Genomic DNA, 27,485 nt, shown 5'->3' with positions numbered 1-27,485 from the left:
ACCAGATGCCAATGGCTGGGAACAAATGACACCTCTGGGATGGGGTTTGGAAAAGGGGAGGGGAGGAGGGGGAATGACAAATCTTTTGTCGGGAAAAATTGCTCCATTAAATATCTAAATGTAAAATAAATTGCTTTTTGCTGTTGAGCTCTGAATGGAGAACATGCAGGAAGAGCAGAGGAGAGGCTGGAGGTGTGGAGGTGGAGGAGAGTCCATGTCCATCCCAGCTTGGTGCCTGTCCTTGCTGCCCTGGGACAGAGAGATCCAGGCCAGGTGGCCCCCAAATATCTTTCCAGCCACCTTGGGTGTAAGAGAAACCTCAGGTCAGAGCACTGCACACCAGAAACGGCTTTCTAAAGCAAAACCTGATCTTCCAGGGACACAGTGATGCCTGGCTTGGCAGGGAGGCAGAATGCTCCTTCCCTCAGAACAGGACCACAGCCACCCCCTCCCCTGCCCTCCACCCTGCCAGAGGCAGGGCAGTCACCTCCTATTCAAGAGAAAAATTCATCTCAATCTTGGTTTTTAATGTTTTCAGTAAAACCAAAGCATTTCAGAGTTCACGCTCTCGCCCGTGGCGCTCGTGGCACGAGGGCAAGGAATTGAAATCAGCTCTAAAGAGGCTGTGACCCAAACAAACCTAGTCAAGGGAGGAAAAGGGAAGAGCAGGGAGTGAGATTATTTCTTCAGGCGGGTGAAAGCTCCAGCAGAGAGCCCAGTGAGGGGAGCAGAGCAGGGGATGGTGATGGGGAGTGCTGATCCTTCCCTGCAGCACAGGCTGTGTGCGTGTGAGGGCAAACCCCCCTGCAGCCCTCCCTGCTGCCCCCAGGGCTGGCTCTGAGCTGCCAGAGGGGTTTGAGCTCATGGCTCAGCCTCTGCCAGCATCCCCCTCTCTGCTGGGAGCTAAAAGGAGCCACCTCCAAGGTGACCTTTGGGAAGAAGCCACAAGGGACCAGGGAGCTGCCAGCGAGGGCAGCCGTGGGGCCAGTGCCCCCCTGGCCACCTTAGACCACAGCCTGTGCCAGGAGCAGCCCAGAAAAATCGTGGCTGCCCCATCCCTGGAGATGTCCAAGGCCAGATTGGATGGGAGTGGAGCAGCTGGGACAGTGGAAGGTGTCCCTGCCCATGGAACCCATGGCATGAGATGGGCTTTGAGGTCCCTTCCAAGCCAAGCTGCTCCATGATTATGACACACCAACACAAGCAGCACTGCAGAGAGGAGCCCACAGCGTGAGCCTGGGCAATGACCCTGCACTCTGCCCCTTCCCTCCACGGCCCCCACCCCAGCAGAGCCCCCAGGATGAGGTGACACCCATGGGAGTGGGGACAGAGCAGCAAGGGACCAGAGGGACAGCAGCTTTGGAGGCTCCAGCTGTATTAACAGCAGAGCTAGTTTAAAAAAATTCATTTCAAGGCAGCATGAAACTACATTTGGGGGAAAGAGTTTCCAGCAAAGTCAAAAATTGAAACCACTTCACGTGCAGCGAGACCAAACTCTGTTTGCAGGCCAATTAACCATGGAAAAGAATTATTGCTGCAGTGGCCCTGCTTCACTGGGGAAAGAGAGCAGCAGTCTTTTGGGAATCTCTTCCTCCTCTCCCCTTAATTTGACCCACACTGACTCGGCGAGTTCCTGGAGGTTGCCCGGCTCTGGCAGCTGACCCTGGAGCCAGCAGGGGCAGGTGGGGCCGGAGCTCAGCCCGCAGCTCCTCTGCCCTCGGGCAGCCCAGCAGCCCTCAGTAAAAGCCCTTCACACGTTTGTTGTCAGGGTCGAACGGGGACTTGGTGTGAGCTCGGGCCGGGAAGGTCACTCCCATCCGCTCCAGCTCGTAGCTGCCACTCTTCACAAAATCCAGGGAAACCTGCGAGGCAGAGCCATGGAAAAACCCCTGTAGGGTGGCAGCATCCCAGCTCCACCCCTGGGCAAGCTCCCACCCACCCCACACATCTGCTCTCTGCAGAAAACCCGGCTCTGCCATCCCAAGAGGATGTGTGGAAAGAGGGATGAGAACTGTTAAAAGCAAGCTGATTTAAAAAAAAAAAAATAGGTGTTTGAAAATTTTAGGTTTCTTTTTTTCCCTGTGGAGGTATGTGATGGAAAGGAAAAAGGGGAAAGGAAAGGGGAAAAGAAAGGAGAGGTGAAAGGGAAAAAGGGAGAAGAGAGAGGGAAAAGGAGAGGGAGAAGGAGAGGAAAAAGAAGAAGGAGAAGGGAAAAGGAAAAGGAGAAGGGAAAAGGAAAAGGAGAAGGGAAAAGGAAAAGGAGAAGGGAAAAGGAAAAGGAGAAGGGAAAAGGAAAAGGAAAAGGAAAAGGAAAAGGAAAAGGAAAAGGAAAAGGAAAAGGAAAAGGAAAAGGAAAAGGAAAAGGAAAAGGAAAAGGAAAAGGAAAAGGAAAAGGAGGAACATTGATCACTGGGAGAAAAGGGGCTTCCCAGGAGCAACTGGCCCAGAAAGCCCCTTGCCTTGGGGCTCTTGCAGGGATGCAGGATGAAAAGCCAAGGCAAGCAAGAGCAGGAATCACAGCCCACACACAGCTCTTGGTTGGCACAGAAAAGGTCCCTGGAGGTGTCACCCCATCCTCTGTCCCCACAGCACACTGCTAAATGAGGGCACCTGACTGATTACCCACGAGTCTCCCAGGGTTAATTAAAACCTTGCCCTGCTCCTATTGGCCACTGCTCCCTACAATATAAGTAAATTTGCTGCTGCAATTAAATATTTGGTTGCAATTAACCCCTGATGCAGCACTTGAGTCCTGCATGGACCTCACACGGTGACAGTGACACCAACTCTGGCACCAAGCCCTCACCCCCCAGCCTGCACAGGGAACACGAGGGAGCTGCTGTCCCATCTCCCAGCCCAGGTGACAGCAGTGGCTCTGTGGCACTGCAGGGACATGGCACAGCCACGCCGGGGCTCTGCACTCACCGGGCCCCCTGCAGGGTCTCGGATGTAGCCGTAGGCGATGGTTTTGTCGATGGCAAACCCAAAATCTGCCCGGCGGATGTGGCCGACCACCTTGCCGTCCCTCCAGATCGCCTCCAGGCCGAACATGGGCACCTTCCTGTGAGGCAAGGGCAGAGCTGCCCCAGCAGAGCCCCTCCACGGGGCACAGGGCTCTGGCTCTGCCCCGGGGCAGCCCACGTGCCAGGGCTCCCACTGCTCATTCACCTCTCCCTGCTGAACCCAGAGTGCCTCCAGCCCAATCTGCAAAACCTCCGGGTGAAACAAGATCAACCCTCACACACCTCCTGCAGCTCCCACTGAACATCCAACAGGGAACTTGCAGTGGGATTTAAATTAGAGATGGAATTAGAGCATGGGAAACAGCTGTCCAGGTGTGGCACCTGTGTGTGTGTGTGTGTGTGCAAGAAATGGATTTGTGAAGACTTGTAAAGATAACATTGTTGAGAGAGACATTGAACTAGAAATAAGTTCCAAAATAAGGCCTTGCAAAAAGACCAGATATTTTAAAGAATTAGAACTGTAAAAGATGCATGGTAGCAGGACACATGGGGTAAAAGTGTAGGTGATTGGTGTTGGAAGTAATCATAGCATGGTGTAGCAAAAGCTAATAGGCTGAAAAACATTTATAAAGTATTGTAACCAAGAAATGAGTTAGCATTTGATGAAATAGCATTGAGTTTTATATCTCTTATTTCTCACCCTTCATTGAAACTGATAGTAGAATAAAATCTTTGAAAACACCTCTCAGTAAAAGCCAGGAAAACCAACAAGTGGGCTCAGTGGAGGTGCTGCTGCAGGGGTGCTCCTGGGCTGGAGCTGCAGCAGGGAGCAGAGACAGCAGTGGTCCTGACTCCTCTGTGGGGCTCACTGACTCCTCAGTGGTACTCCCTCCTTCCTCAGTGGTACTCCCTCCCTCCTCAGTGTACTCCCTCCCTCCTCAGTGTACTCCCTCCTTCCTCAGTGGTACTCCCTCTCTCCTCAGTGGTACTCCCTCCCTCCTCAGTGGTACTCCCTCCCCCCTCAGTAGTACTCCCTCCCTCCTCAGTGGTTCTCACTCCCTCCTCAGTGGTACTCACTCCCTCCTCAGTGGTACTCACTCCCTCCTCAGTGGTACTCCCTCCCTCCTCAGTGGTTCTCACTCCCTCCTCAGTGGTACTCCCTCCCTCCCTGCCCTGTGTACTCACTGCTCCGTGGTGAAGCACACCAGGCGCCGGAAGATGCCCTTGGCTTTCTGAGCCTCCACAGCCTCCCGGCCCAGGAAGGGGATGCTGGACTTGAGCTTGCAGGTGAAGGCCAGCCCTGCTTCCAGCGGGGTGTCATCGGGGCGCAGGTCTGCGTGCCAGTGCCTGTACCCTGCAGGGAGCCAGCCTGGGTCACCCACTGACCTGGCACTGCACCCCTGCCCCCTGGACACCCCCTGCCCTCAGGGAGACAGCACGGGTCACCCACTGATCTGGCACTGCACCCCTGACCCCTGGACACCCCCTGCCCTTCATCCACTTGGATAAACACCCTGGAGGGAGCCCACACAGGGGAATTCTCAGCATTCTAAGACCCTGCCCCGACTCCAGACCCACTGACCCCCCCCGAAGCTGAGGAAAAGCTCCTTGCCCTGCTCCCCCCGCTGGAGGAGAAGCAGAGAGAGCTGCTGAGAGGAGAACAAGGACCTTTCTCGATGCTGAGGCTGTCGATGGCTCTGTAGCCGGCGTTGGCGATGCCGTGCCGGGCTCCTGCCTGCATCACTGCCCGATAAACCTTCACACAGTCAGCCCTGGGCACGTGCAGCTCCCAGCCCATCTCCCCCACGAACGACAGCCTCATGGCACGGACCTGCAAAGGCAAGAGGGCAAACATCCCCAGGGTGCAGCTGGGCTGTGCAGCCTGGCAGAGGCTCCCATGTCAGAGGAAAAGCCAGCTTTGCCTGGGAGCTGTGGTGGAAGGCAGTTCTGGGCTCTCCTTTCTTGCACAAAGACAGGCTCATGTAGCCCCATGTTTCTCTTCACAGAGAAAAGCAAGGCACAATTCTTCCCAAGAATATTTCTGGGTTTCACATTCTCTGAACCTCAGCGAAAGAAAACACAATTCTTATCTCATTTGCTGTGCCTGTGCTTGTGCCAAAGTAGAATGCAACATGGAGATTGTTTACCCAGAGTGATGGGGCTTTGTTTCCTTGGCCTGTCAGGGCCAGGTGTGTGTGACAGGACTGTTGGGTGACAGTCATGAGACTCTGTGCAGTGTTGAGTGCTTGGCAGATTCAGTTTTAGATGTCTAGAATAATATAGTATAATAAAGTCATTAATTAGCCTTCTGATATCCATGGAGCCCTCCTCATCATTCCTCCCTCGTCGGGGCCCTGGCACCACTGCTGTAGGCTCAGAGTGAATATCTCATCTCTGGGCATCCTAAACCTGCCATCTCAAACCCAGCCACCATCAGTGGGCAGAGGTGGCTGCTGCAGCATCCCTCTGCCTACAGACTCCAGGGCTGGGGTGAGATGTGATGCTCCAGCTCCAGCCAAGCTTTTGTCTCCCTCTGCTGATCCACTGAGACAGGGAAGCTGGTCCCAGCAGGACTGTCCTGCTTTTGGGGCACTTCATCACTGCTGTCCCTCCCACGGGGATGTTCCTTCCTGGGCAGTGCTCCCACAGCAGAGGCACCCCAAGGCTCCTGGGCATGTCCCAGTCCCACCAGGGAATGCTCAGGGTTCCCATGGAGGTTGTGTCCCAAAGCTGAGCTGTCACGTGAGCTCCACACCAAATGCCAGAAGCTCCGAGGAGGGATGAGTAGATCAGCACAGGGGACTCAGTGCTTCTCCAGAGAAGCCTCATGGATGGAGCCTGGCTGCAGTCCCAGGGAACAGCCTGCCCTGCCTGTGTTCCACCAGCTTCTCACCCAGGCACCCTCCTGCTGTCCCTCTGAAACAGTCTCCATTCCCAAAGCCTTCCAGGCCAGCTGGGACCAGCCCAACTCAGGCACCTTCCCTGGAGACAGCCCTGGAGCCTGAGCTGCCTTTCCCTCTGATTCATCCCATTGTGTTTCTCCACTTCCTCCCCCACAAAACCCCTCTGGTTCATCCCTCTGGGTACACAGAGCTGGCTTTGGGAGAGAGATTAACTCCCGAGTTCCTCTCTGGGCTGTGATCTGTGCTGTTAACAAAGCTGTCCCCAGCTCAGGACACACTTCCAGGCTGGCTCTGGTGGCCTTGGGCTGGCCTGGCCATGCTGGCTCTGGCTGGGGCTGGGGCAGAAGCTGCTTTTTGCCATTTGCTGAGCTCTTGTCCCAAACACAGCTGTGCTCTCTAACCCCGGGGACAAATGCAAACAGACACCAGCAGCTGCTGCCCAAGGCAGAAGTGCCCAAGGGCTGCCTGGGCTCTGCTGCCAGCATGGCCAGGGGGCACAGCTGGGAGCCCAAACCCACTCCTCCTTCCCCTAGCACCAAAATCCCATCCTCAAGCTGAATTTACAATTTTTAAGTTGTAAGAAGCCTGAACCTCTGCAATAGGAATGGGGAGGAGGAAGGAACACAGGATGGGGAATTTATTTTGAGGTGCCAGGTGCCAGCCCTGCCCTGGTCCCTGGCACAGCCCCGCAGCCAGGCACAAAGGCTGGCACTCCCTTCCCCAGGAGCACGGGCACAAGGGGCTCAGAGAAACCTTTTCCTCTACACAAAGGTGTCATCTAATTAGGGAGCAGCCTGAGAAGAGGCTGCTGCAAGCCAGCTTCCATCTTCTCTGCGGTAGGAGATGCTCCGGGGATTGACAGGCAACTTCCCGGCTCGTTAACCCCGAATGGGGCTGCGGCTAAAGTGCTCTTTGCAATCGAGAGTAACTTACTCCTGGGAGAAACTTCCTCTCAAAGCACCAGTGCTCCAGGGCCATGAGCATCCCAGCAAGAGCAGCGCCCCACAGAACACTGGAAACCCTGGGAAAATGGGGTGATCCGGCAGTGATCAGCTCAGCACAACGAGGGACTGGGATGTGTGAGAACCCCAGGCAGGATTCACAGCCCACCTGGGAGGGGAATGCTAAGGGCTGGACCCAGCAGCTCTGCTGGATTCCCATAGGAACAGATCTTCCAGCTGGAGCTGTGGAATAGCATCCATTCCTGGCTTTTTGTGCAGCAATTCAAAAACATTCTAGGTACCATAGAAAATGAAAACCTGAATTTTCCCCTGTCTCCAGCAGTGAGATTCAAAGGGGGACCTTTCTCTGCTGTTCCATACAATGAGAGACTCTATATATAAACTCACAAACCAATCCATAATTTCCAGAGTCATTAACTCTGTTGGAACTCTCCTTTGACTCCAGCTGATTTGTTCAACTACTGAGTTAATGCAGGAAAATCTCAGTGATAACTTTTTTAAGATGCTGGGTTCAGTTCAATCCCCCTGGAAGGTGATAATATCAGCAAAGGCTTCAGCCTGCTGCCCAGAGAAATCCTCCCACTCTCATTCCAGCGTGGGAGGGGGTCCCTGGTGTTCATTGTCCATTGGGACAAAGGAGACCTCCTGAAGGGTGGCCCTGGCAGCAGGCAGGGGGTCTCCTCCCAGCTCACACCCCTGAGGCAGGAGAGCTTTTCTCTGTCCATCAGGGAATTTACACTCCAAAGAATCCACACAACTTCTGCCAGCTCTATCTTCCTTGAAGGACTGGATTATTTATAACAAACTTGAAGTGAAATGCAAATAAACTCATCACACCCGTGGAAGACAGGAACATTTCCACACCTTTCTTAGGGCAAAAGCAGATTATTACAAGATAATATCAGTCTGCTACAGGCTGACAAGGGAGGCTGTGGGGAGGATTAATGGAGACTAAAATCCAGCACTTTGGACAACCTGCACCAGTGGATTGGCTCTGAAGTCCCCAGGCCTTCCAAGGGACACTGAACTCGCTGTGGGTTGAGTTGCTGGGCACCCAGGGTGCATTGATGGCAATGCTTTGGAGATTAATCTGACTTGGCCAAGATCTGTGCCTTAGTTAAACCACCTTAAGGCCTGGGCAGGCTGTTGCTCACAAATCAAGAGGTTCTAATTTGATTTAGGAGCAATCTCTTCAGCAGGCAGCTGCAGTCGAATTAAAGCCATTTTAATTCTGAATGAAAAGTGGCCGCACGTGGCTTAACCCAATTTCCTTAACATCCAGTCTGCTGCAGCTCCTGGCTCTCCTGCTGCCTTTTATGAGATTTACAGCTTCACCTTCACCTCCTTCATCCCCCACCAGGCTCCAGCCCGAGAGCAGAGAGAGTTCTGGGCATGGTCCCTCCTCCCAGCCAGCTCATCCAGCAGGAGAGGGATGCTCTGGGACCATGGCCTGCCCAGGCTTCCATGGAAAGGAGCAGGTACAAATTCCACCTTCTCTTCAAAGTGTTTTTGCAACCATAGGAATATTTCACATGGGATAAACATCACTGAGAAATCAGAGTTTCTCCATGAAACCTTGCTAAAGCTTTTCCCTGATACCCAAAGCTGCCAGCAGCAGGTTTTCCTAGGACATTTCTCCTTTGAGAAAAATGACACTTCATGGTCACCAACTCTTCTATTTGGGGTGTTCAAGCTCAATCAACAGCTTCAGGGCATGTGTGAGCCCTGAAGCCGGGGCAGAAGCAGGATGATGTGTGCCTGTACAGGAAGCTTAGGGCTGTCAGGCTTCTCCTGTGATCAAACAGCAGCTCCCAGGCTGCCCAGTCCCTCCTGCCAGTACCTGACAGGCTTTGCATTAAATTGTCCCCGTTTTTTTATCAGGAGGGGGAAATGGAAAGTGTCTGGAGTGTCAGGTAGATCTCATCACCAGGGCTGGCCCTAATCCATGGAGGCATCTCTCATTCCTGTGGCATCACTGCAAAGCCATGAGTCACCCTGTCCCTTCCCCAGTGCCACCACTGGGAGGGCTGGGAGAGCACCATGGCACCTGCCAGGCAGTCAGGGAGGGAAACACGCTTTTCTCACTCTGGGTTTTGGCCTTTTCCTACAAAAACCACAACAAAACCTCTCTGCAATAAAGTGGAGGCAGACACATTCCCAACAGGGGGAGATGGAACAGTTTGCCCAGAGCAGCTGTGGCTGCCCCTGGATCCCTGGGAGTGCTCCAGGCCAGGCTGGATGGGGCTTGGAGCACCCTGGGACAGTGGAAGGTGTCACTGCCAGGGCAGGGGGTGGAACAAGATGATCTTTTGTGTACTATTCTGTGCAAAATACAAAACCCAGTGCAAAACAATAACCAAAAAAACCACTTCGTGCAATACAACAGTCTTTCAGGTCCCTTCCAAACCAAACCAGTCTGGGATTCTGTGCTTGGCTGGCGGGTGGACAGAGCCCAGAGCTCCCTGGGCAGCTCAAGGAGGGACCCCTTCCCACCTGGCATCCTGCAGCTGTGGTGATTTTGTGTGTGGAGAAGGGAAAGGCCTCGTTGCTGAGGTCGGTGTCGAGCACTTCCTGCAGGACAGCACGGCTGTGGGGAAACAGCAAAGTGGGAGCAGGGAGGGTTAGCCCCAAATCTTGCTCCTTCATCTTGCAGGGAAGACAGACTTCTCACTCCAAAGAGGAGCTGAGGGGGCTGATGTGCAGTGCTGTGGGAAACTCAAATGAAATTTCAGTTTTATGGAAAGTGGAGTGATAGCCCAGCCACACCAGCACTCAGTGTCATTGGGCTCACACCTACCCCTGCCCAACATGGGGACCTGCACCTGAGGAAAACCTCCCTCCACCCTGCATCCTTCCCTGCATCCCTCCTTCCACCTCTGCATCCCTCCTTCCACCCCTGCATCCCTCCTTCCATCCCTGCATCCCTCCTTCCACCTCTGCATCCCTCCTTCCACCTCTGCATCCCTCCTTCCATCCCTGCATCCCTCCTTCCATCCCTGCATCCCTCCTTCCACCTCTGCATCCCTCCTTCCATCCCTGCATCCCTCCTTCCACCTCTGCATCCCTCCTTCCATCCCTGCATCCCTCCTTCCACCTCTGCATCCCTCCTTCCATCCCTCCATCCCTCCCTCCATCCTTCCCTCCCCCCTGCATCCCTCCCTCCCTCCCTCCCTCCACCCCTCCCGGTCAGGTTGCAGGGAGGGGCTCACACCTCTCACCTCAGCGGGCCCTGGATGCTCATCATGCCCAGCTCCTCGGAGCAGTCGAGGAGCTGGCACTGGAATTTCATGTCCTGCAGCACGGTGGTGATGTGGGACCAGTTGTGCTGAGCCACAGCCCCGCCGATTGCCAGGTAGTAGCCATCCCCTGGAACACAGCCCCGGGCAGCCTGTCAGGGCTGGGCTGGGCTGGTTCTGCTCTGCAGAGCCTGGAGTGCAGCCCTGAGCATCTCCAGCTCACACAGCCCTGGCTGGGGACTGCCAGTAAAAGGGGGGTTAAAGAGATGGGGGACTGGGAAAGTTTTGGGGCTCTGCTTTTTGTGGGGCTCAGCACAGTGAAAACCAAATGGCCATGAACAGTGAAAGTGTGTGTGAGCATCACAGGAAAAAACTCCTTGAGAACAACAGCAAAAGCATCTGCACTTCTGTCCCAGCACAGAACAGACCCTCAAGAGTGGAGGGAGCTGTGAGTACAGCTGGGAGCAGGGAATGCTGCAGTGACCAGCCCGGAACCACTACAGTACAATTCCCACTGTGTGCAAGGAAGAATTTCATCTCCTCAGTAATCCTGGGTGGAAAAATCCCCAGGGATGGTGTTTGAGAGCTGATTAATATGTAATCAATCTTCCCTCTGTCTTTCCTGCCACTACGAAATTGCTCTCTGGTATTCTGTCATAATGATAATAAGTGCAGCCACCTACTGTAATTGGAAAAATAGACTTTGCTGTGATTAAACACCTCCAGTGCCCGACAGAGCCTGCAGCTCTGCCAGCCACTTCCCACCCTGCTTCCCCTGCCAGTGTCCCAGACAGCAGGGAGGAAGGATCCTCCCACAAGGGAGGGAAAAATCACAGGCACCCCACACTGCTGGGACAAACACAGTGAGACTGCCCCATGGCACACCTGAGGGTGACACAGGGGGGTGAGACTGCCCCATGGCACACCTGAGGGTGACACAGGGGGGTGAGACTGCCCCATGGCACACCTGAGGGTGACACAGGGGGGTGAGACTGCCCCATGGCACACCTGAAGGTGACACAGCATGGTGAGATTGCCCCATGGCACAGCTGAAGGTGACACAGGGGGGTGAGACTGCCCCATGGCACACCTGAAGGTGACACAGGGGGGTGAGACTGCCCCATGGCACACCTGAAGGTGACACAGGGGGATGAGATTGCCATGGCACACCTGAGGGTGACACAGGGGGATGAGATTGTCCCATGGCACAGCTGAAGGTGACACGGGGGGATGAGGTTGCCCTGTGGCACACCTGAGCATGACACAGGGGGGTGAGATTGCCCCATGGCACAACTGAAGGTGACACAGGGTGCTGAGATTGCCCCATGGCACACCTGAAGGTGACACAGCATGGTGAGATTGTCCCATGGCACAGCTGAAGGTGATACAGGGGGGTGAGATTGCCATGGCACACCTGAAGGTGACACAGGGGGGTGAGATTGCCCCGTGGCACACCTGAAGGTGACACAGGGTGGGGACAGGGCTCTGTGGCCACCCAGTGCTTGGCCAGACCGAGCTCAGCATCCTCCTCGCAGCTGCCTAATGCCATTCCTGCCCCCAGGGCTGCTCTGCTGCCTTTCAGTCCCCCTTAATTGCAGCTGATAAGGGCTGGGACAGAGGTCAGAGCTGCCAGGCAGGGCTGGACAAACCCAATAACAGCGATGAGCAGCGCAGGGCCCCGGGGACAGGGGCCATAATCGGGTTACAGGCACCAGGGGATGGAGGTGGAAAAAGCCAGGTGGCTGCCATTAGGAAAATGCAATCAGCCCTGTGCCTGCAGCCCCTCCAGGGTGGCAGGGAGGGAGGAGGTGCTGGGACAAACCTGCCCAGGACTGGAAAATCTCTGTGTGCGTTGAAAAGGCAGCGAGAAAACCTGGGAATTCAGGGAGGGTGAACACAGCCAGAGCTGCCCCCCGCAGCATCGCCGGGCTCAGGGTTTTACCTTCAAAAGCGGGGGCCAGGGGGGAGCCCGGGGTCCCGGGGCTGATCCTGCTGACGGTCAGGTCGCTCTCCACGCCGCCCTGCCGGTTCAGCATGCAGGTGTACACGGTGGAGCCTGCGGGGAACACGGGCACTGCTGCCCATCAGCCAGCCCGGCAGCACGAAAAGGTGTCACTGCCATTAAATCACCCATCCTGGCTTTGCCTGACCGACCATGGGTCTCAGCACCGGCAGGGGGGAAGGAATGATGATTTTTTTCCCTTTTCTGTGTAAGGAGCTGATGTTGCATCCTTGGAAATGGCCAAAGCTGCTTCCCAGGCTCGGAAAAGGGGACAACAAGCCACAGCTGGCTTGTCTGAGGGTTATGCTTGATTTATACTCATCGCACCTCCAGATGTGAGCCACAGCTGGAGCCAGAGGGAAACCTCCCTCCTTCAACCCCCAGCTCAGAGCACTGAGCCCCTGTGTGAGCGAGGCAGAACCCAGGCTGTGGTGAGGACAGGGAGAGCAGCCTCTTCCCAAACCCTCTGCAAAGGCAGCACCGAGAGGAAAAGCCAGTCTGGGCTCCCCTGGGTTGTTTTGGGGTGAGATCTCCCCAGCAAAAGGAGGAGCTGAGGCTGTACCTGGAGCTTTGCTCACATCAGCACTGAACAGCCAGTCGGCTGCTTTGGTAGCTTCAGGTCCAACCAGGTAGAATTTCCCAAAATAAGACATGTCAAAGAGAGCCAGGGCGTTCCTGCACGTTAAACATTCCTTCTTGATCTGCAGTTAAAGCAAACACGGCAGCGCTGAGGCTGAGCCACGCTCTCAGCCCACAAAGGGAAACACAAATGAAACCATTTACATAATGGGAAACGATACCAGGACACTCTCCTGGTGCCTTCAAAATGCTCCTGAAAGAATCAGGAATTTGCTGGAGCCAGCCTGACAGGCCATCCTGAGTGCTTGATCCCATTCCTCACCTCACTAACTCAGTGACAGTTATCATTAATAACACCCAAATTTTATCAAATCGGATTTTTTCCCCCAAGCTGCTCTCAACACTTCAGGAAAGCAGCAGCATAATTCCCATGGCCTCTCCCCTGAGGTTTCTGAGCACGGACCACACATTTCTCTTCAATTTTTGGGACATTTTTCGCTGATTTGGAGCTTCCCCTCCCTCCAAGCATCACCCAAAGCAGCGATGGGGCACAAATTCTGCTGCCTCCAAGTCCCCCAGCTGGCTGGGAGTTTTGGCAGGGCAGGAGGGGCTGTCAGCCCCACTCACGATGTGGTGGTGAGGGGGGAAGTCGAAGGTGTACTCGTCCCCCAGCAGGCGGTTGTAGGTATAGTCCCTGTGGCGCTCGTGGCCGTAGGCACCGTAGTAATCATAGTCCAGGACCTGGGGGATAGGGGGATTGGGAGGAAGAGGATGTGAGGCTGAAGCCAAAAGACTCCTTGTCATATTTACTCCACTCCTGGAGAGATGGCTGTGGTGGTGGGTCCCCACCCTGGCATCCCTGATCACCACAGGGATGGGTTCTCACCCCAATATCCCTGTCCAGGGGGATGGATCTCCATCCCAACATCCCTGCCCATGGGGATGGATCTCCATCCCAACATTCCTGCCCATGGGGATGAGTCCACAGCATCCCTTCCCTCAGTGATGGATCTCCATCCCAATCTCCCTTCTCTCAGTGATGGATCCCATCCCAACATTCCTGTCCACGGTGAGGAATCTCCATCCTGACCTCCCTGCCATGGTGCTGGATCCCCATCCCAACATCCTGCCCTTAGTGATGGATCCCCATCCCAGCATCCTGCCCTCAGTGATGGATCCCCATCCCAACATCCCTGCCATGGTGCTGGATCCCCATCCCAACATCCCCACCATGGTACTGGATCCCCATCCCAACATCCTGCCCTCAGTGATGGATCTCCATCCCAATCTCCCTGCCATGGTGCTGGATCCCCATCCCGACATCCTGCCCTTAGTGCTGGGTCTCCATTCCAAATTCCCAGCCCACAGTAATGGATCTCCATCCCAACATCCCTGCCTTCAGTGATGGATCCCCATCCCAACATCCCTGCCATGACGAGGGGTCCCCACCCCAAAATCCCTGCCCGTGGTGATGGGTCCCACCACAGCTGGTCTCCCCAAGCTGAGGACCCCCCAAAAGCCCAGGTGTTCTTACCGGGGCTGCTCCCCCAGGGCTGAACCAGCCAGGTCTCTCCCAGCCGTGCCTCTCCTGGAAAACACAGCCCTGTCGCAGCAGCTCCTGCACAGGAGAAATGGGAACAAACAGCTTTTTAAAAACATCCCTCTCACAGCTCCTTGAGCAGCACTCAGGCTGCCCTCCTCGGGTGCAGCTGTGGGCTCAGGACCAGACTTGTGACCCTTGGTTTGGCTATCACAGCCAAAATCAGCCAGAATGTCTTTTAAAAGAGTGTCAAACCTAAAAACTGCCTGATTTTTGTCCCTCACAGGCAGAATATTTTCCTCAAGGGTGGTCAAGAGGCAGAGAGCCACAGCCCAGCTGTGCACCCCACCAAGACCTGCCCTGGGGTGCCCAAATTACTGGCCAAGAGATGCTACATGCAGAGAGCAAGATTCCCCATCATGTTTACAGAATAATTATATAACAACATTTAATATTTATACAGCAACCTTCTCATTCCTCCTCTGAGCTCTCAGGAAAACCTCTCTGCACGCAATTAATTAGGGATCCATTAAGACATTCTTGTTTGGAGCCTCAGTTCGGAAAAGAATAGATTTTGTTGAACATCTCAGAAATCATTCAGTGCCTATTTATAAAACACAGCACATGTTCTGGAGCTGCATGGATAAATACCAGCCTGTCAGTCAAGTGGGCATCACTTATTAGACGTGCTATTAAAAAATAAATTGCATCCTCAGTGACAGAAAACAACTGAGCTGTCAACCAAACACCGGGGGCTGGCGGGCAGGGGTGTCTGTTTTACTGCTCCAGCCTCTGCCCTCCAGTTGGAAGAGGAATGGTGTGATGTCAATCAGAGAGAAGCAGGAATGGGCTTGGGAAATGTGGCTTTGCCAGGGCTGGGGCTGGCAGCTCTGGTGCTGAGTCAAGCTGAGTGTCTCGAGGGATCTGGAGGGTTCTGCTGGTGCAGCAAAATGCTGGGAATTGGGGTTTTTGTCTCAAGTGCTGCATCTTGAGAGTGTTCACCTGTGGATATTTGTGTGAAGAAGGGATAGGAGCAGGAGGGAGCCCTGGCTGGTGGCTCCAGGGAGAAAAACCACTTAGGGGGTGCTGGCAAAACCACCACCACAGAGGCACATCCCTCTTCCCTTTGTGCCCCAGCCTCACTCCACAATGAGAGACGTTGTTTTGGGGGGAAACTGCTGCTAAATTGTGAGCAGGACATGGTGAGCAGGGGCAGGAGATTCCTGTGAGCATTCAGCACCCTCAGCCCTCTCAGCTCCCCTGCGATGGACTCAGCCTCGGAGCTCTCCTCTCCCCTTTTCCCTTGCCCAGTGATCTTCACCAGCTGCTTAATCCACATCTGCTGAGTTAAATATCATGGCAATGCTCAGGCTTTCTACTATGAAACCACCCATGGCCCCATAACCCTGGCAGTGAACTTTGGGGTCTGGCAGGGATCTCCCCAGGACGGACGGATGGCAGCACAGAAGCTTTGAGGAACAACCCAGCTGCAGCCACTCCTCGTGAGCTCCTTTTTGCAGCTGTGAGGGCCAGCCCAGGCTGTGTCCTCACCTCGTGCAGGGGGTCCTTCCTCATGTTGCGTCCTGCCAGGGGCTCATCGTGGGGGAAGACCACGGAATAGTTCTTGGCGTAGGACTCGTGGCTGCGCTCCCGCATCCAGCGGTTGTTGTCGGTCAGGGAGTGGTGGAACCTCCTGCAAGGCAAGGACATGGCAACATCTGGATGAGCCCACCAGCTCACGGCCTTCTGGAGCAGAGCCAGGTGTGGATACAGCTGCTGGTGTAAAATTGCTATTCCTGCTCCAGTTGTGTGGGTAGCAGCAGAGGAGCCGGGCAGGGCTGGGTGCTGGCCATGCCACGGTGCTGACCATTGGGGCTGCCCCACCCCAGAGCAACTGGGAGCAGAAAACAGCCTTGTTGAGGAAGGAAAAGAGGAAAAAAACAAATTTGAGGTTAATTCTGCCCCACTTCAACATGGGACCAGCCTCAGGGCACACCCGGGTTTAAACACAGCCCTGATGATGGAATGAGCCCTGGACATTCCTGATATTTTTCATCCAATTCTCCCCAGGCTGAAATATAAATAAACTCCAAAATATCTTCAATCCATTTGAAGTATTTCCATCTTTCAAACAGAAAATCTCCTTGAAGGAATGTGTCAGCCCAGCCCACAACCAGTCAGGTTGTTAATCCCAGAGACCTGTTAACTCACAGAGAGCAGCCTTGGGCACAAGTGGCACCTTTCCCAGGGCTGCAGAAAGGGAGCCAGGCTGGGCATGAAGGGCAAAATGCCATTTTTAGGGACTTTTAAAATTATACTTCCAGCTTCCCTCCCTGCTCACTGGGTGCAGAGGAGAGGCAGGGCATGGGGCTGAGCCCTGCAAGGAATACAAGTGATGCTCCCCAAGAGCTGTGAGGAAGGTGACACATGGCATGTCACCAGCACCCCTGGCTGCCCCATCAGCCTCAGCCCCAGCCCCTTCACCAATGAGCAGAATTTTTGACAGCAGCAAGCGGGCAACAGCTGCCAGATGAAATATTTACAAGCAAATGTTCTGAGAGGATAAATATTGAAATGTGTGGAAAAGGGAGTTATTTAAAGAGGAGCTTGGTAATTGTCACCAAAAGGAAGGAATGGGACTGACAGCTTGGTGACAGGGCACATGGGACATGGGAGATGTTTGGGTGGAAAGTCCCTGGCTGCTCTGAGCAGGGCCAGGGTCCCTTGGGGTCAGGGGGGCTGTGCTGGTGCCAACCCAGTGCCCAGCCTGGGATTTCACCATCTCTCCATCCCCATCCCTGGTGGAAGGGGGGCAGCTGGAGGCATCTCCCCTTTCTCTGCAGGCCCCTCACTCCCACAGCCCAAGCCAACGTGGCATTTACCAGCTTGGCCACGAAAGCAAGGTGAGATTTTCAAAGCTTTGTCCCTGACAAGGTGGTTGCTGTCACTACAGCCCTGTAAGAAAGCCCAAACCCAATCAAAGACAATCCAGCAAGACAAAAGCAATTACTGAGCCAACATCTGCACGGTCACATCTCCCAGCCCGGGTGGTGCTGCAGAGGGGGGCCGAGCTAATCTTTGTGCTGTTGAAATCATCCCCCTGATTATTAACTTAGAGGATTGGGCACGGCTCTAATTGAACAACAAAACCCAAACATAATTACCCCGTCCTTCCCCACCACCACCACCTCCTTGTGCCTGATGGAAGCTGTTTGTGTGGGAGTGGAATGAGGCAAACGAGACAAACCCCACGCGCGCATTCATTAAAGCCACTGCCTGTAATTGATTCCAGCTCCTTGGAGGGACACACACGCTGCCTGGACAGCTATTCCTGATGCCAGCCCTGCCTTGGAAGCACCCCCAGGGACCAGCAGGGATGAGGGATGCCCGTGGAGGCAGCTGGGTGACTTGCCTGATGTCGTAGCCGTACATGTCCTTCTCCGGCCGGCCGTGGATGATCCAGTGAGCCAATTCCCTGCCACAGCCACCTCCCAGCATCATCCCTGGGGAACAGGGCAGGATGCAGACAGGGCCAGGAGGCCAAGCAGGGCTGGGGAATGCCAGGATCCCCCTGGGATCCCATGGCAGCAGGGTTTGACCCTTTCAGGTCTCTCTTACCAGCGCTGTTGAAGCCGCAGCCGAGGAAGAACCCTCGGACTTCGGGAGCTTCTCCCATCAGTGGTTTGTGGTCAGCTGTGAAAGACTCTGGAAACAGAGAGGGGATGTGCCAGCGAGGCCAGGACAGGGGGATCACACACTCTGGGGACACCTCACACACTTTACAAACAGCTTTCCTCCCGTGCTGACCCCGTCCTGCTCCCAGAGAGCTCAGTGGGGCCAGAACTGCACCCACACCAGGCACTGCCCAGCACAGGGCTTTGGAGCTGGACTCAAAATCTGGGAAGCAAAATGACTTCCCCAAGAGAAGGTGAACAAGGCACTGTGAGGGCTCTTTTTTCCTTCCCAATACCCCAGTCAAGGGGGCTGCACTGCTCTGTTTGGTGTCATTTTAACACCTGGGCCCCATTTCCTTACGGTGCATTCCACCTCTGTCAATTCCTGCTGGGAAATTCCATAACTTTGAGCCACTTGCTTCAGCTGAGGGAGGGCTGGAGATGTCTCTCCTGCACTTATAATGTCTCCTGCTGCCAGTGCTATTCCACTGGGCCACCAGCCATGGAAATCCCTCAACAAATCCTCACAAGGGGGGACAGCAAGCCCCTGACAGAGGTGTGCAATCCTCCTCCCTGTTTGATGGTGCTCCATCCATCCATCCATGTAAAAGGAGAGAGGGAAAGCTGAGTTCAGTGTGGTTTTTCCCCACTTAGCAATGCCCAGTTTGTTTCCCCTGATCCCACTGCTCCAGAGAAGGCAGGAGCAGAGACAGAATATTTCCACTGTCACCAGAGCAGCTCCTCACGTGCCAATATCCCTGCACAGATATTCCAGGTTACAGACTCAGGGAGTTAATGGAGCAACAGCCAAAACACCACCCCTGCCAGCACAGCTGACTTTGCCCTGGGATGGGTGCTGAGGGCTCCAGGGACCTTGGCACAGTGACCACAGCACAGGGGACAAAGCCTTTGCCATTTGATCAGCCCAGCATGACTCAGCTGCCACAGGCTGCTGGTTTCAATCAAGAAGGAGAAAAGGAGGAGAGCTGAGCCTTGGAAAATGACATTATTGTATGGCAAAGAGGAGACATTCATCTACCAGCAGCCAGATCTGCTCTGCTCCCAGTGCAATCAAACCAAAGGACCCAGGGCCAAGGTCTCCACCTGGTACAAGTCATGTTTGATCTGCTGCAGGACACAAGACGTGCCCTACTTTCCCCTCATACAACCCAAAGAGTTCCCCTTTCAGTGCCTCAGCAAAAAGGGTTTTTTTTATAGTTGATTTCTTAGTGTATAGTGGATTTCAAGGGCAAACCAAGTGTGCAAGTCTTGGGCTCAATGTCTGGCACCACCTGCAGCTGCCACTGCAGGGATGGCTTTAACTCCACACCAGGGATGTAAATCTGGGTGAATCTAACCTCACTAGACCAGGAGCAAGTAGAAAAAATAATTACAGAAGACAACACTTGGTAAAATAACAGCCACTGCTTAAAAGCATCTGCCTCTTAATTTTCCAGTCCAGCAGGCACAACATCAGCTGGAGATCCATCTAATACCAGACTAAACCAAGGCAGTCAGCTCCCCAGGGAAATGGCTTTAAATTGAAAGAGGGACAACTGAGATGATAAGAAATCCATAAGATTACAAGAAATTATAAAATAGAAGTTATTTCCAACGAGGGTGGGGAGGCCCTGGCACAGGGTGCCCAGAGCAGCTGTGGCTGCCCCATCCCTGGAGGTGTTCAAGGCCAGGCTGGATGGGGCTTGGAGCACCCTGGGATAGTGGAAGGTGTCCCTGCCCATGGCAGAGGAGCTGGAATTAGATAATCTTTGAAGATCCCTTCCAAGCCAAACTATTCTGTGAGTCTCTGGATGTGTGATTCTATTTCTCCACCCAGGCTAGGCCTGGCATGCCACCCCTTGGAAGATGCCACCACTGCAGCCAGACCAGCAGCACTTTCTCTGCATTCTGGGAGTTTTTCTTCTCCCCGAGTTATAAAGTTTCCCTTTTCCTCCAGCAAAATCCTCAGAGAAACCCAGCCACAGTGTCACCACAGTGGTCACCACAGTGGTCACCACAGCCACCACGGTGTCACCACAGTGGTCACCACAGCCACCACGGTGTCACCACAGTGGTCACCACAGCCACTTTACCTGGCCCACAGACAGTGGATTTAATTCCTGTTTTCTCCAGAACTGGCACTCTGTTGACAGCACCTTCAATGTGTTGCATGAAAACATCCCAGTCCAGGTCAAAGAGGCCAAAAGCAAATTTTTCAGATACCTAAAGAGGAGGAACAAGAATCAGGGCACAGAGCAGAGGATGGCTGAGTGTGAGACCACCTCATCTCTGGCAGCCTCGGAGAAGATAAACCAAGGCTGCATTGAATCTCTGGGGTTTTGGGGTTTTCTTGAACAACCCAGACAAGCCTGAAGTCTGAATTAAGGATAGAGGGATGAGCACCATCAAACAGGGAGGAGGATTGCACACTTCTCTCTCCTGTTGTCTCTGCACTGCATACCTGTGCCACAGACAGCCCCAAAGGGGAGATGCTCCCCCTGCTCTCCCCACCAGCCACCAGAAGTTGGTGCCTGCAGAATCTGGGGGCTGTGCCTGCTCCCACTCCTCCGAGGTGGCTTCCCTGGAAACCTGCCTGGTTCCCCCAGCAAACCTCCAGGCTCCACTCACCTCCTCCCAGAAGATGGGGTTTGACTCATATCCACCCACGGAGAGGGCATCGCCTTGGAGACGCAGATAGACCGAGGCGTCGTGATCACGAACGTTTGGCATGTTCTGAAACACGGGCAGGGGGAGTGCAGGGGTCAGAGGAGGCCAAGAGCCACGGGGACACCCCTGTGGCACCCAGCAAGGTCTGGGGCACAAGGTGGGCACCTGCAGCAGGGACCTGTCAAGGATGGCACACGATGGTTCTGTGGGTGCTCCCTCAGCACTGAAATTTGGGCACCCCAAGAGGAGAGCACCCAGCTAACCTGGCCAAACCATGGGCAGAGCAGCTTACACAGAGAGCTGAGCAGCACCCAGGGGTGCCCTGGGGACAGGGAGCAGCCCCTGGGGTTGATCCTAGCTCAGCAATCATCCCTCCTCTGCCACCCGCCTCTGCAGGAGGATGCAGCAGCTCGAGGCGCAGGCAGCGGTGCACGAAGAATGAGGGATTTGTTCTTGTGAATAATGGATGGGGAAACATTTAGATAACACTGAGGAATCGGTGTAGGGCCTACTGCAACTCGTGTTGACAAGTGGAATTTAGTGGATTGAGCAGGAGGCACCGAGGTCTGCGAGCTGCAGCCTCTCCTCTGGAGCCTTTCTTGCTGCTGGGGCACGGTGGAGTCACTGGGACAGAAATGCAACCATGGACCACAGCACTTTTTACAACCAGGCACCTCGTGCTGAAAGGGCAGGCACAGACTGTGTCAGCAGAATGGAAACTAATTAATGTGTCACCCTCAGTGCACTGGGGCCTCAGAGGATGAAGGCTCCTTCAACTCCCGAGCAATTCTCCACAGCCAGATGGCAGGAACAGATTTATAGGGGCAGTCTAGAAATGCTTGGAGAGCCACACCTCTGCCTGCCAGGTCTGGGGCTTGCTCAGAAAGGTCTGGGATCGTTACGAGTGCTGCTATCAGACACCAAACACAGAGATCTTGAGGGAAAAGAAACCATCCTGCCAGTTGTAACCTCATTAAATATTAAATCTTACTCTGTTCAAGGTGATCTGACAGCCCTGCTGAGGGTGTGCACTCCCCTGAGAGCAGAGCCTGACCTGGCAGGAATCAGGAGGTCCCAGGGGGTCCCTGGAAGGGGCAGGGGCATTTCTGCCTCTCCAGCCCAATCCCCCAGAGCAGAGGAGCCAGGCTGCAGCCGGGCAGGACTGACCTGGATGCCCTCGATGCGCTCGGTCACCACGTAGGCGTGGTGCATGGCCACCAGCGGCACGTGCACGCCTGCCAGCCGGCCCAGGGCCCGTGCCCACACTCCTGCAGAGACAACAACCCCGCGCTGAGCTCCTCTGCATGGCCCAGACAGCTGCAGGGGACAGCCACAGGCTGGTGCAGACTTTCCTCCTCACGGGAGCAAAGCCACCCCTGAGTTGTGGCCGCTGTCCCTGTCCCAGCCCTTGCCCTGTGCCCTGCCCCCCGTACCTGCACAGTTCACCACGCAGGGAGTCTGGATGGTGCCGTGGGCTGTCTCCACTGCATGCACCCTCTTCACCCCAAAATCATCAGTTCTCACCTGGATGCCCGTGACCGGGCAGTTCTCGATGATCTGGTGGCACAGCAAGGGGAGCAGAGTCACAGCAGGGTCACCAGGGCAGGGGGACAACCCACCTCACCTGACATGCAGCCCACAAATCTGGGAAAAGGGAACCTAAGCAGCACTCTGAGCGCCTTGTCTTGCTCCTAAAGGCCTTTTTTCCACCCTCTATTTTCCCTGGTTCTCATGGCTCCCGCCAGCTTTGTCACTGTCACCCAACGAAGAGGACAACACCCTTCTTGGGAAAGACCCAAACCTGCAGGAGCAGCTCTGCCCAGTGGGAAAGCAGAAGGTCAGGAAGGCACCTCACCTTCTGCTTGGTATAAATGACTAAGTAATTATTTACTATCCTACAATTAGTATAAATTACTAATTAGGAACTACCGTAGCGCCTCTGGCAGTCGCTGCTCTGGCCAGAGTTGAGCAGGTGCCAGCAGGGTCCATGGTGCCATCCTTGGGGACATACAGGCTGCCATAGAGGTCATCAATGTTCATCAGGGGGTACAGGTCCTTGGTCTGTGACGGGCTCAGCACATGGGACTCCACACCATACACCTTCCCCAGCTGCCAGGGGACAGGAAAACCAGGAGCTCAGGTGAGGAACAGCAGCTTTGCTCACCACTTGCTGCTGAAGCAGTGACACGCTGATTATTACTCTGCTTGGACTTTCGTGGCTTGCAGATCCTCATACGAGGTTGGTAATTTGCTCTATGGGTCGTAACCAAAACCACAGGGGTCTTGGGCTCTGTGCCAGGGTCTCTGAGCCCCCTGGCAGGGTCCTGGCAGTCCAGGACAGCCAGAGGGATGTCCTGAATTCTGACATCAGAGGAGAATCCCAGGACAGGTTTGTCTCCCAAACCCTAAATCCAGCATGGAGTGGTGCTCAGATTTCAGGGACCATGACCCTGTTTTTCAATTCAAGCTGCCTGTGCAGCTGGAAAAATGCTGCTGCACAAGGGGGAAAACGATGCTACCACCACTTAAACAACCAAAAATCCAAGGCTGGGTTTAATTTTGCCAACTTTGGAGGAGTTTGACGGATTTTGGCTGCCTTATGCAAATCGGGAGCCTGCCTTGGAAAGGACCTGCTCTCCAGGTGGGAAGGCAGCAAGGGATGGGACATTCCTTGAATTCAATCTGCCTGTGCAGCTGGAAAAATGCTGCTGCACAAGGGGGAAAACGATGCTACCACGGTGAGGGATGGGACATTGAGAGACCACAGAAACCCTCCCACCCTGCCGGGCTCCTCCCTACCGACATGAGCCTTTTGTACTCATCCAGGCGCTGCTTGTTGGAGGCGATGAAGAGCCCCCCGTTCTCCACCCAGCCCGTGTGCAGCCCGGTCTCGGCCGGCAGGTCCCGGCTGACCACGTCCCTCGTGTGTGCCAGCAGCTCCACTTCCACATCGCTGGGACGCAGCTGCCACAGGAGCCCTGCGGGGGACACGCACAGGGTGACACTGAGGCTCTGTCACCTCCCCGCCACCCGGAGAGGGATGCGGGGGGGTCCCCGTGTGTCCTGTGTCACCCTGCGGGGCTCGTGCTCCATCTCGTGGATTTGTGGGAATGCTACAAAGCGTCGGGATTTGTTCTCTCCGGGCGTTAAATGAATGGGGAAAAGGGTTATGGAGTGGATGGGCCACGAAAGTGGGGGGAAAAAATTTAAAAAGGTTAAATAGCTCTGCCTCCCTGCCATAGAAAAGTGGCTTTAAAAAGGGGGCGGAAACTGTGGAAATAAAGTGTTTCTTTTTCCTGCAGCCACATAAATCTTGGGGGGGGGGAAAGCAAATTTAGGGGACTTAAAAAAATTTTATTTATATATTATATTATATTATATTATATTATATTATATTATATTATATTATATTATATTATATTATATTATATTATATTATATTATATTATATTATATTATATTATATTATGATATAATTATATTTTATACTATTATATTATTATATTCTATCTATTCTACTATTATATTAATATTCTATATTATTATTCTATATTATTAGATAATTATATCAGCTACAATTTTTTATATTATATTTATATTAATATACATATAATTAGATATTTAAATATTATATATTTTATACTTATATTTTATTTTCACTTTATAATATTTATATTATATTATATATAATATAATATGATAGAATATAATATGATATAATATGATATAATATGATATGATATAATATGATATAATATGATATGATATAATATAATATAATATAATAATATAATATAATATAATATAATATAATATAATATAATATAATATAATATAATATAATATAATATAATATAATATAATATAATATAATATAATATAATATAATATAAATAGTATATATTATATACTGTATATTATATAATATATAGTATATATTATATACTGTATTTTATATAGTATATATTATATACTGTATATTATATAGTATATAGTATATAATATAATATATATTCTATTCTATTCTATTATTATATTTATATTATAGAATTATAGTTATAGTATATATTTATACTTAGATAATATAATAATATAATAATATATAATATATAATATATAATATATAATATATAATATATTTATATATTTATATATTATATATATTTATTTATATAATATATAATATATAATATATTTATATATTTATATATTTATATATTTTATATATTTATTTATATCTATGTTTTAAAATATTATAGCAGAACGAGCACCAGGAATTCTCAGCATTTCCAGCCCAAACTCTCACAGAGCACACCCCAAACCCTGAGCATCCCCGGGCATCGCCCAGGCCGTGCCCGCCACTCACCCGCCGTGTGCCAGGTGGTGCCCGAGGTCAGGCGGTCCCTCTCGAGCAGCAGCACGCCGCGCAGCCCCATTTTGGCCAGGTGATAGGCGGTCTGGCAGCCCAGGCTGCCCCCTCCCACCACCACCACCTGCGCCGAGCCCGGCGGGGCCCGGCTGGGCTCCCCGCTCCCGGCACCCTCCGCCTGCACCTGCAGCGTCTTCTGGTACGGGACGCTCTTCTTGGCCGTGGGGCCCGAGGCGCTGCTGAAGGGCCGGGGGCTTCTCCAGGGGGGGAGGCGCCAGGCGCGGCTCAGGTAGGACATCTCCACCTGCACATGCCGAAAGCGCCTCGCTGCACCCCTGGCTGCGCCTCTGCTGCCCTCCCTGCCCTCTCTGGGTGCTGGGCAGAGGCTGAGCGAGCCCTGGGCACATCCCGGGATCCCTTTCCAGCAGGATTTGGGATCCCAGATGCACGCGTGTGTGCAGCTCCAAACACCCTCCCTTAAAGAAGGGGCTTGGGAATTCCCAGGGCATGGCACCCTGTGCCCAATCATGGCTCAAAAAACACTTCTCCCCCTGCTTCCACTGGAATTCAGGAGCTGTTTGGGCACAGAGAAGGTGCCAGTTTTCCTTCTGCCTGTTTCTGGGTGCTGTGCAGAGGCTGAGCGAGCCCTGGGCACATCCTGGCATCCCTTTCCAGCAGGATATGGGATCCCAGTTGCACATGTGTGCAGCTCCCAAACACCTTCCCTTAAAAAGAGGGATTGGGAATTCCCTGGCTGCCCCTCTGCTGCACTCTCTGCCCTCTCTGGGTGCTGGGCAGAGGCTGAGCGAGCCCTGGGCACATCCTGAGATCCCTTTCCAGCAGCTGGGGGTTCCTTTCTAGCAGGGAAATCCCAGATGCACGCGTGTGCAGCTCCCAAACACCCTCCCTTAAAAAAGGGGCTTGGAATTCCCAGGGCATGGCACCCTGTGCCTGCTCATGGCTCAAAAAACACTTCCCCCCCCCCCCCCCCCACCAGGAGATGTTCAGGATTCAGGAGCTGTTTGGGCACAGAGAAGGTGCCAGGTTTGCTCTAGATCAGAGGATGGGGCAGTGGCTGCTGGGGGACACACGGGGACAGGTCCTGCCTGTCCAGCAACCCCTGTGTGGGTCCTGGCTGAGGACACGGCTCGGGATTTGCTCCCAGAACAAGATTTAGGGTGCAGCGGGGCCAACACAGACCCCCCTACACCAGCCACAGGCCATGACCAAGGTGTGCCCTGGGGATCACCCCTCTGACACCCCCTGCTTGCTGCCACGTGGCCACCAGAGCACCCGCTGTCCCCCCAGTGTCCCCCCAGGCTTCAGGCTCCCCCTTGGTGACAGCCCACGGCGCGTTCCCACCAGGCACCACTCACCAGCAAGGCTCACTCCGGGCTGGCTCTCCCTGCTAGGATATGGTGGGGCCCCTGCCTTCCTCTGATGCTCTCCTCCTCCTCCTCCTCCTCTTCCGTCCCCTTGGCCCCTGCTGCAAAAAATATTAACCAGCCCTTGGAGGCGAGCAGAGCCAGCCTGAGCCGACAGAAGAGAGGCACTCACCTCCTTGTCCCCCTCCTCGTGGCTCTGCTGCTTCCCAGGCAAGACAAAAAGTCTGGCAGAGAGGAGAAATTCAAAGCAGGGAGGAAAATGCTGCTTTTTTGTCCGGCTGGGTGCCCAGCAGAGAACAAACAGCCCAGCTGGGGCCAGAGGGACTCGCAGCCTCCCGGGCTGGCTGGGGCTGTCAGCTGGATGCCAGAGAGCAAACACGGTGAGGAAAGGCACCATCTGACCCCCCTGCTGCAGCTCCCAGTGGCTCCAGTCAAAGAACAGAGATAAAATTAATTTACACCCCTCCTAAGCCAGAGCCAAGAGCTCAAAGTGAAGCTGGCAACACCAAAAAAAAAAAAAAAAATTAATTGGAGTGGGGTAGAAAAAGAAGGGTTTGATTTTGATCTGTAAACCTGAAGGTTTGTTGTTCCTTCAGCTCAGGGCTCAGCCCTGGAATTAGGGCCTGTTTGGGCAGGACACAGCAGTTCTGCTGAAGGGCCTCATGCTGCTATCTCAGAGAAGCAGAAGTCAGGGTGGAGTCAGGGTTTGGCTGGTGGTTGGGAGGGACTGGGGTCCCAGCAGCATCATGGTCCCCCAGGTAGCATCTCCCACCCCTGTGTGGCTCTGAGCAGCCATGGGATGGTTTTTGGGGGGATTTAAAGCATCCAGCTTAGGTGGAAGTGCCCCTTCCCTCTGCTCTTGCCTGCTGGACAGCCTGTGGTACCCAGAGTGCATCCAAACTGCCCCAGTTTGGGCAGGGTTTGAGCAGGAGCCGAGGGGTTCCCTTGTTCCAGCTTTTTCCCCTGTCTCCAGCAGCATTTCCCCTCCTTTTCCCAAAGACAAACCCAGTTCCTCAGTTTCTCAGACAGAGCCCCAGTTCCTGCAGGCTTCTCCACAGACTAAACTGCCCAGAACAACCACAGAGCTGCAAACAAGTCTAAACTCCTGTTTGCAGTGGGGTGTTTCTGTTTGACAGGCCAGAACCATTTCATCAGCCTGTCCAAATTATAAATATGACCTTTGGGTTAGAGCAGCCCTAGAACAA

The 27,485-nt window shown here is 53.5% G+C and overlaps 1 protein-coding gene across 2 annotated transcripts; it reads right to left on the bottom strand.

Annotated features, from left to right (window-relative positions):
- Window positions 1-506: 506 nt before the first annotated feature.
- On the bottom strand, window positions 507-26,591 carry SARDH (sarcosine dehydrogenase). Of its 2 annotated transcripts, none has more exons than XM_059865170.1 (22): window positions 26,453-26,591; window positions 26,272-26,381; window positions 24,893-25,199; window positions 23,326-23,504; window positions 22,456-22,635; window positions 21,960-22,083; window positions 21,694-21,794; window positions 20,488-20,592; window positions 19,953-20,082; window positions 17,804-17,890; window positions 17,598-17,688; window positions 15,737-15,878; window positions 14,180-14,263; window positions 13,273-13,386; window positions 12,629-12,767; window positions 12,007-12,120; window positions 10,047-10,194; window positions 9,322-9,415; window positions 4,632-4,794; window positions 4,149-4,317; window positions 2,926-3,061; window positions 507-1,862 (listed from the first exon to the last, which is right to left on the bottom strand). In XM_059865170.1, exons 3-22 carry the CDS (start codon window positions 25,191-25,193, stop codon window positions 1,737-1,739), a joined length of 2,727 nt encoding a protein of 908 aa, XP_059721153.1. In that variant the 5' UTR covers window positions 25,194-25,199; window positions 26,272-26,381; window positions 26,453-26,591; the 3' UTR covers window positions 507-1,736. The 2 variants fall into 2 exon arrangements, with proteins under 2 accessions (XP_059721153.1, XP_059721154.1); XM_059865171.1 differs by having other exon boundaries at window positions 26,272-26,378.
- Between the last annotated feature and the right edge of the window lie 894 nt (window positions 26,592-27,485).

The sequence above is a fragment of the Haemorhous mexicanus genome, chromosome 21, assembly GCF_027477595.1.
Source record: "Haemorhous mexicanus isolate bHaeMex1 chromosome 21, bHaeMex1.pri, whole genome shotgun sequence".
NCBI classification, from domain to species: domain Eukaryota; kingdom Metazoa; phylum Chordata; class Aves; order Passeriformes; family Fringillidae; genus Haemorhous; species Haemorhous mexicanus.
The sequence above is the reverse complement of the archived record's forward strand: the minus strand, read 5'-3'. Positions and strand labels throughout refer to the sequence as shown.

Excerpts from the sequence above, each read along its gene's own strand:
- SARDH (XM_059865170.1), bottom strand. The coding sequence starts at position 25,193 with ATGTCCTACCTGAGCCGCGCCTGGCGCCTCCCCCCCTGGAGAAGCCCC. Across the intron at positions 22,084-22,455 it reads CGACTGCCAGAGGCGCTACG|ATCATCGAGAACTGCCCGGT; the intron begins GTAGTTCCTAAT and ends CTGTGCCACCAG. Across the intron at positions 17,689-17,803 it reads CTGCGGCTTCAACAGCGCTG|GGATGATGCTGGGAGGTGGC; the intron begins GTAAGAGAGACC and ends CCTGTTCCCCAG.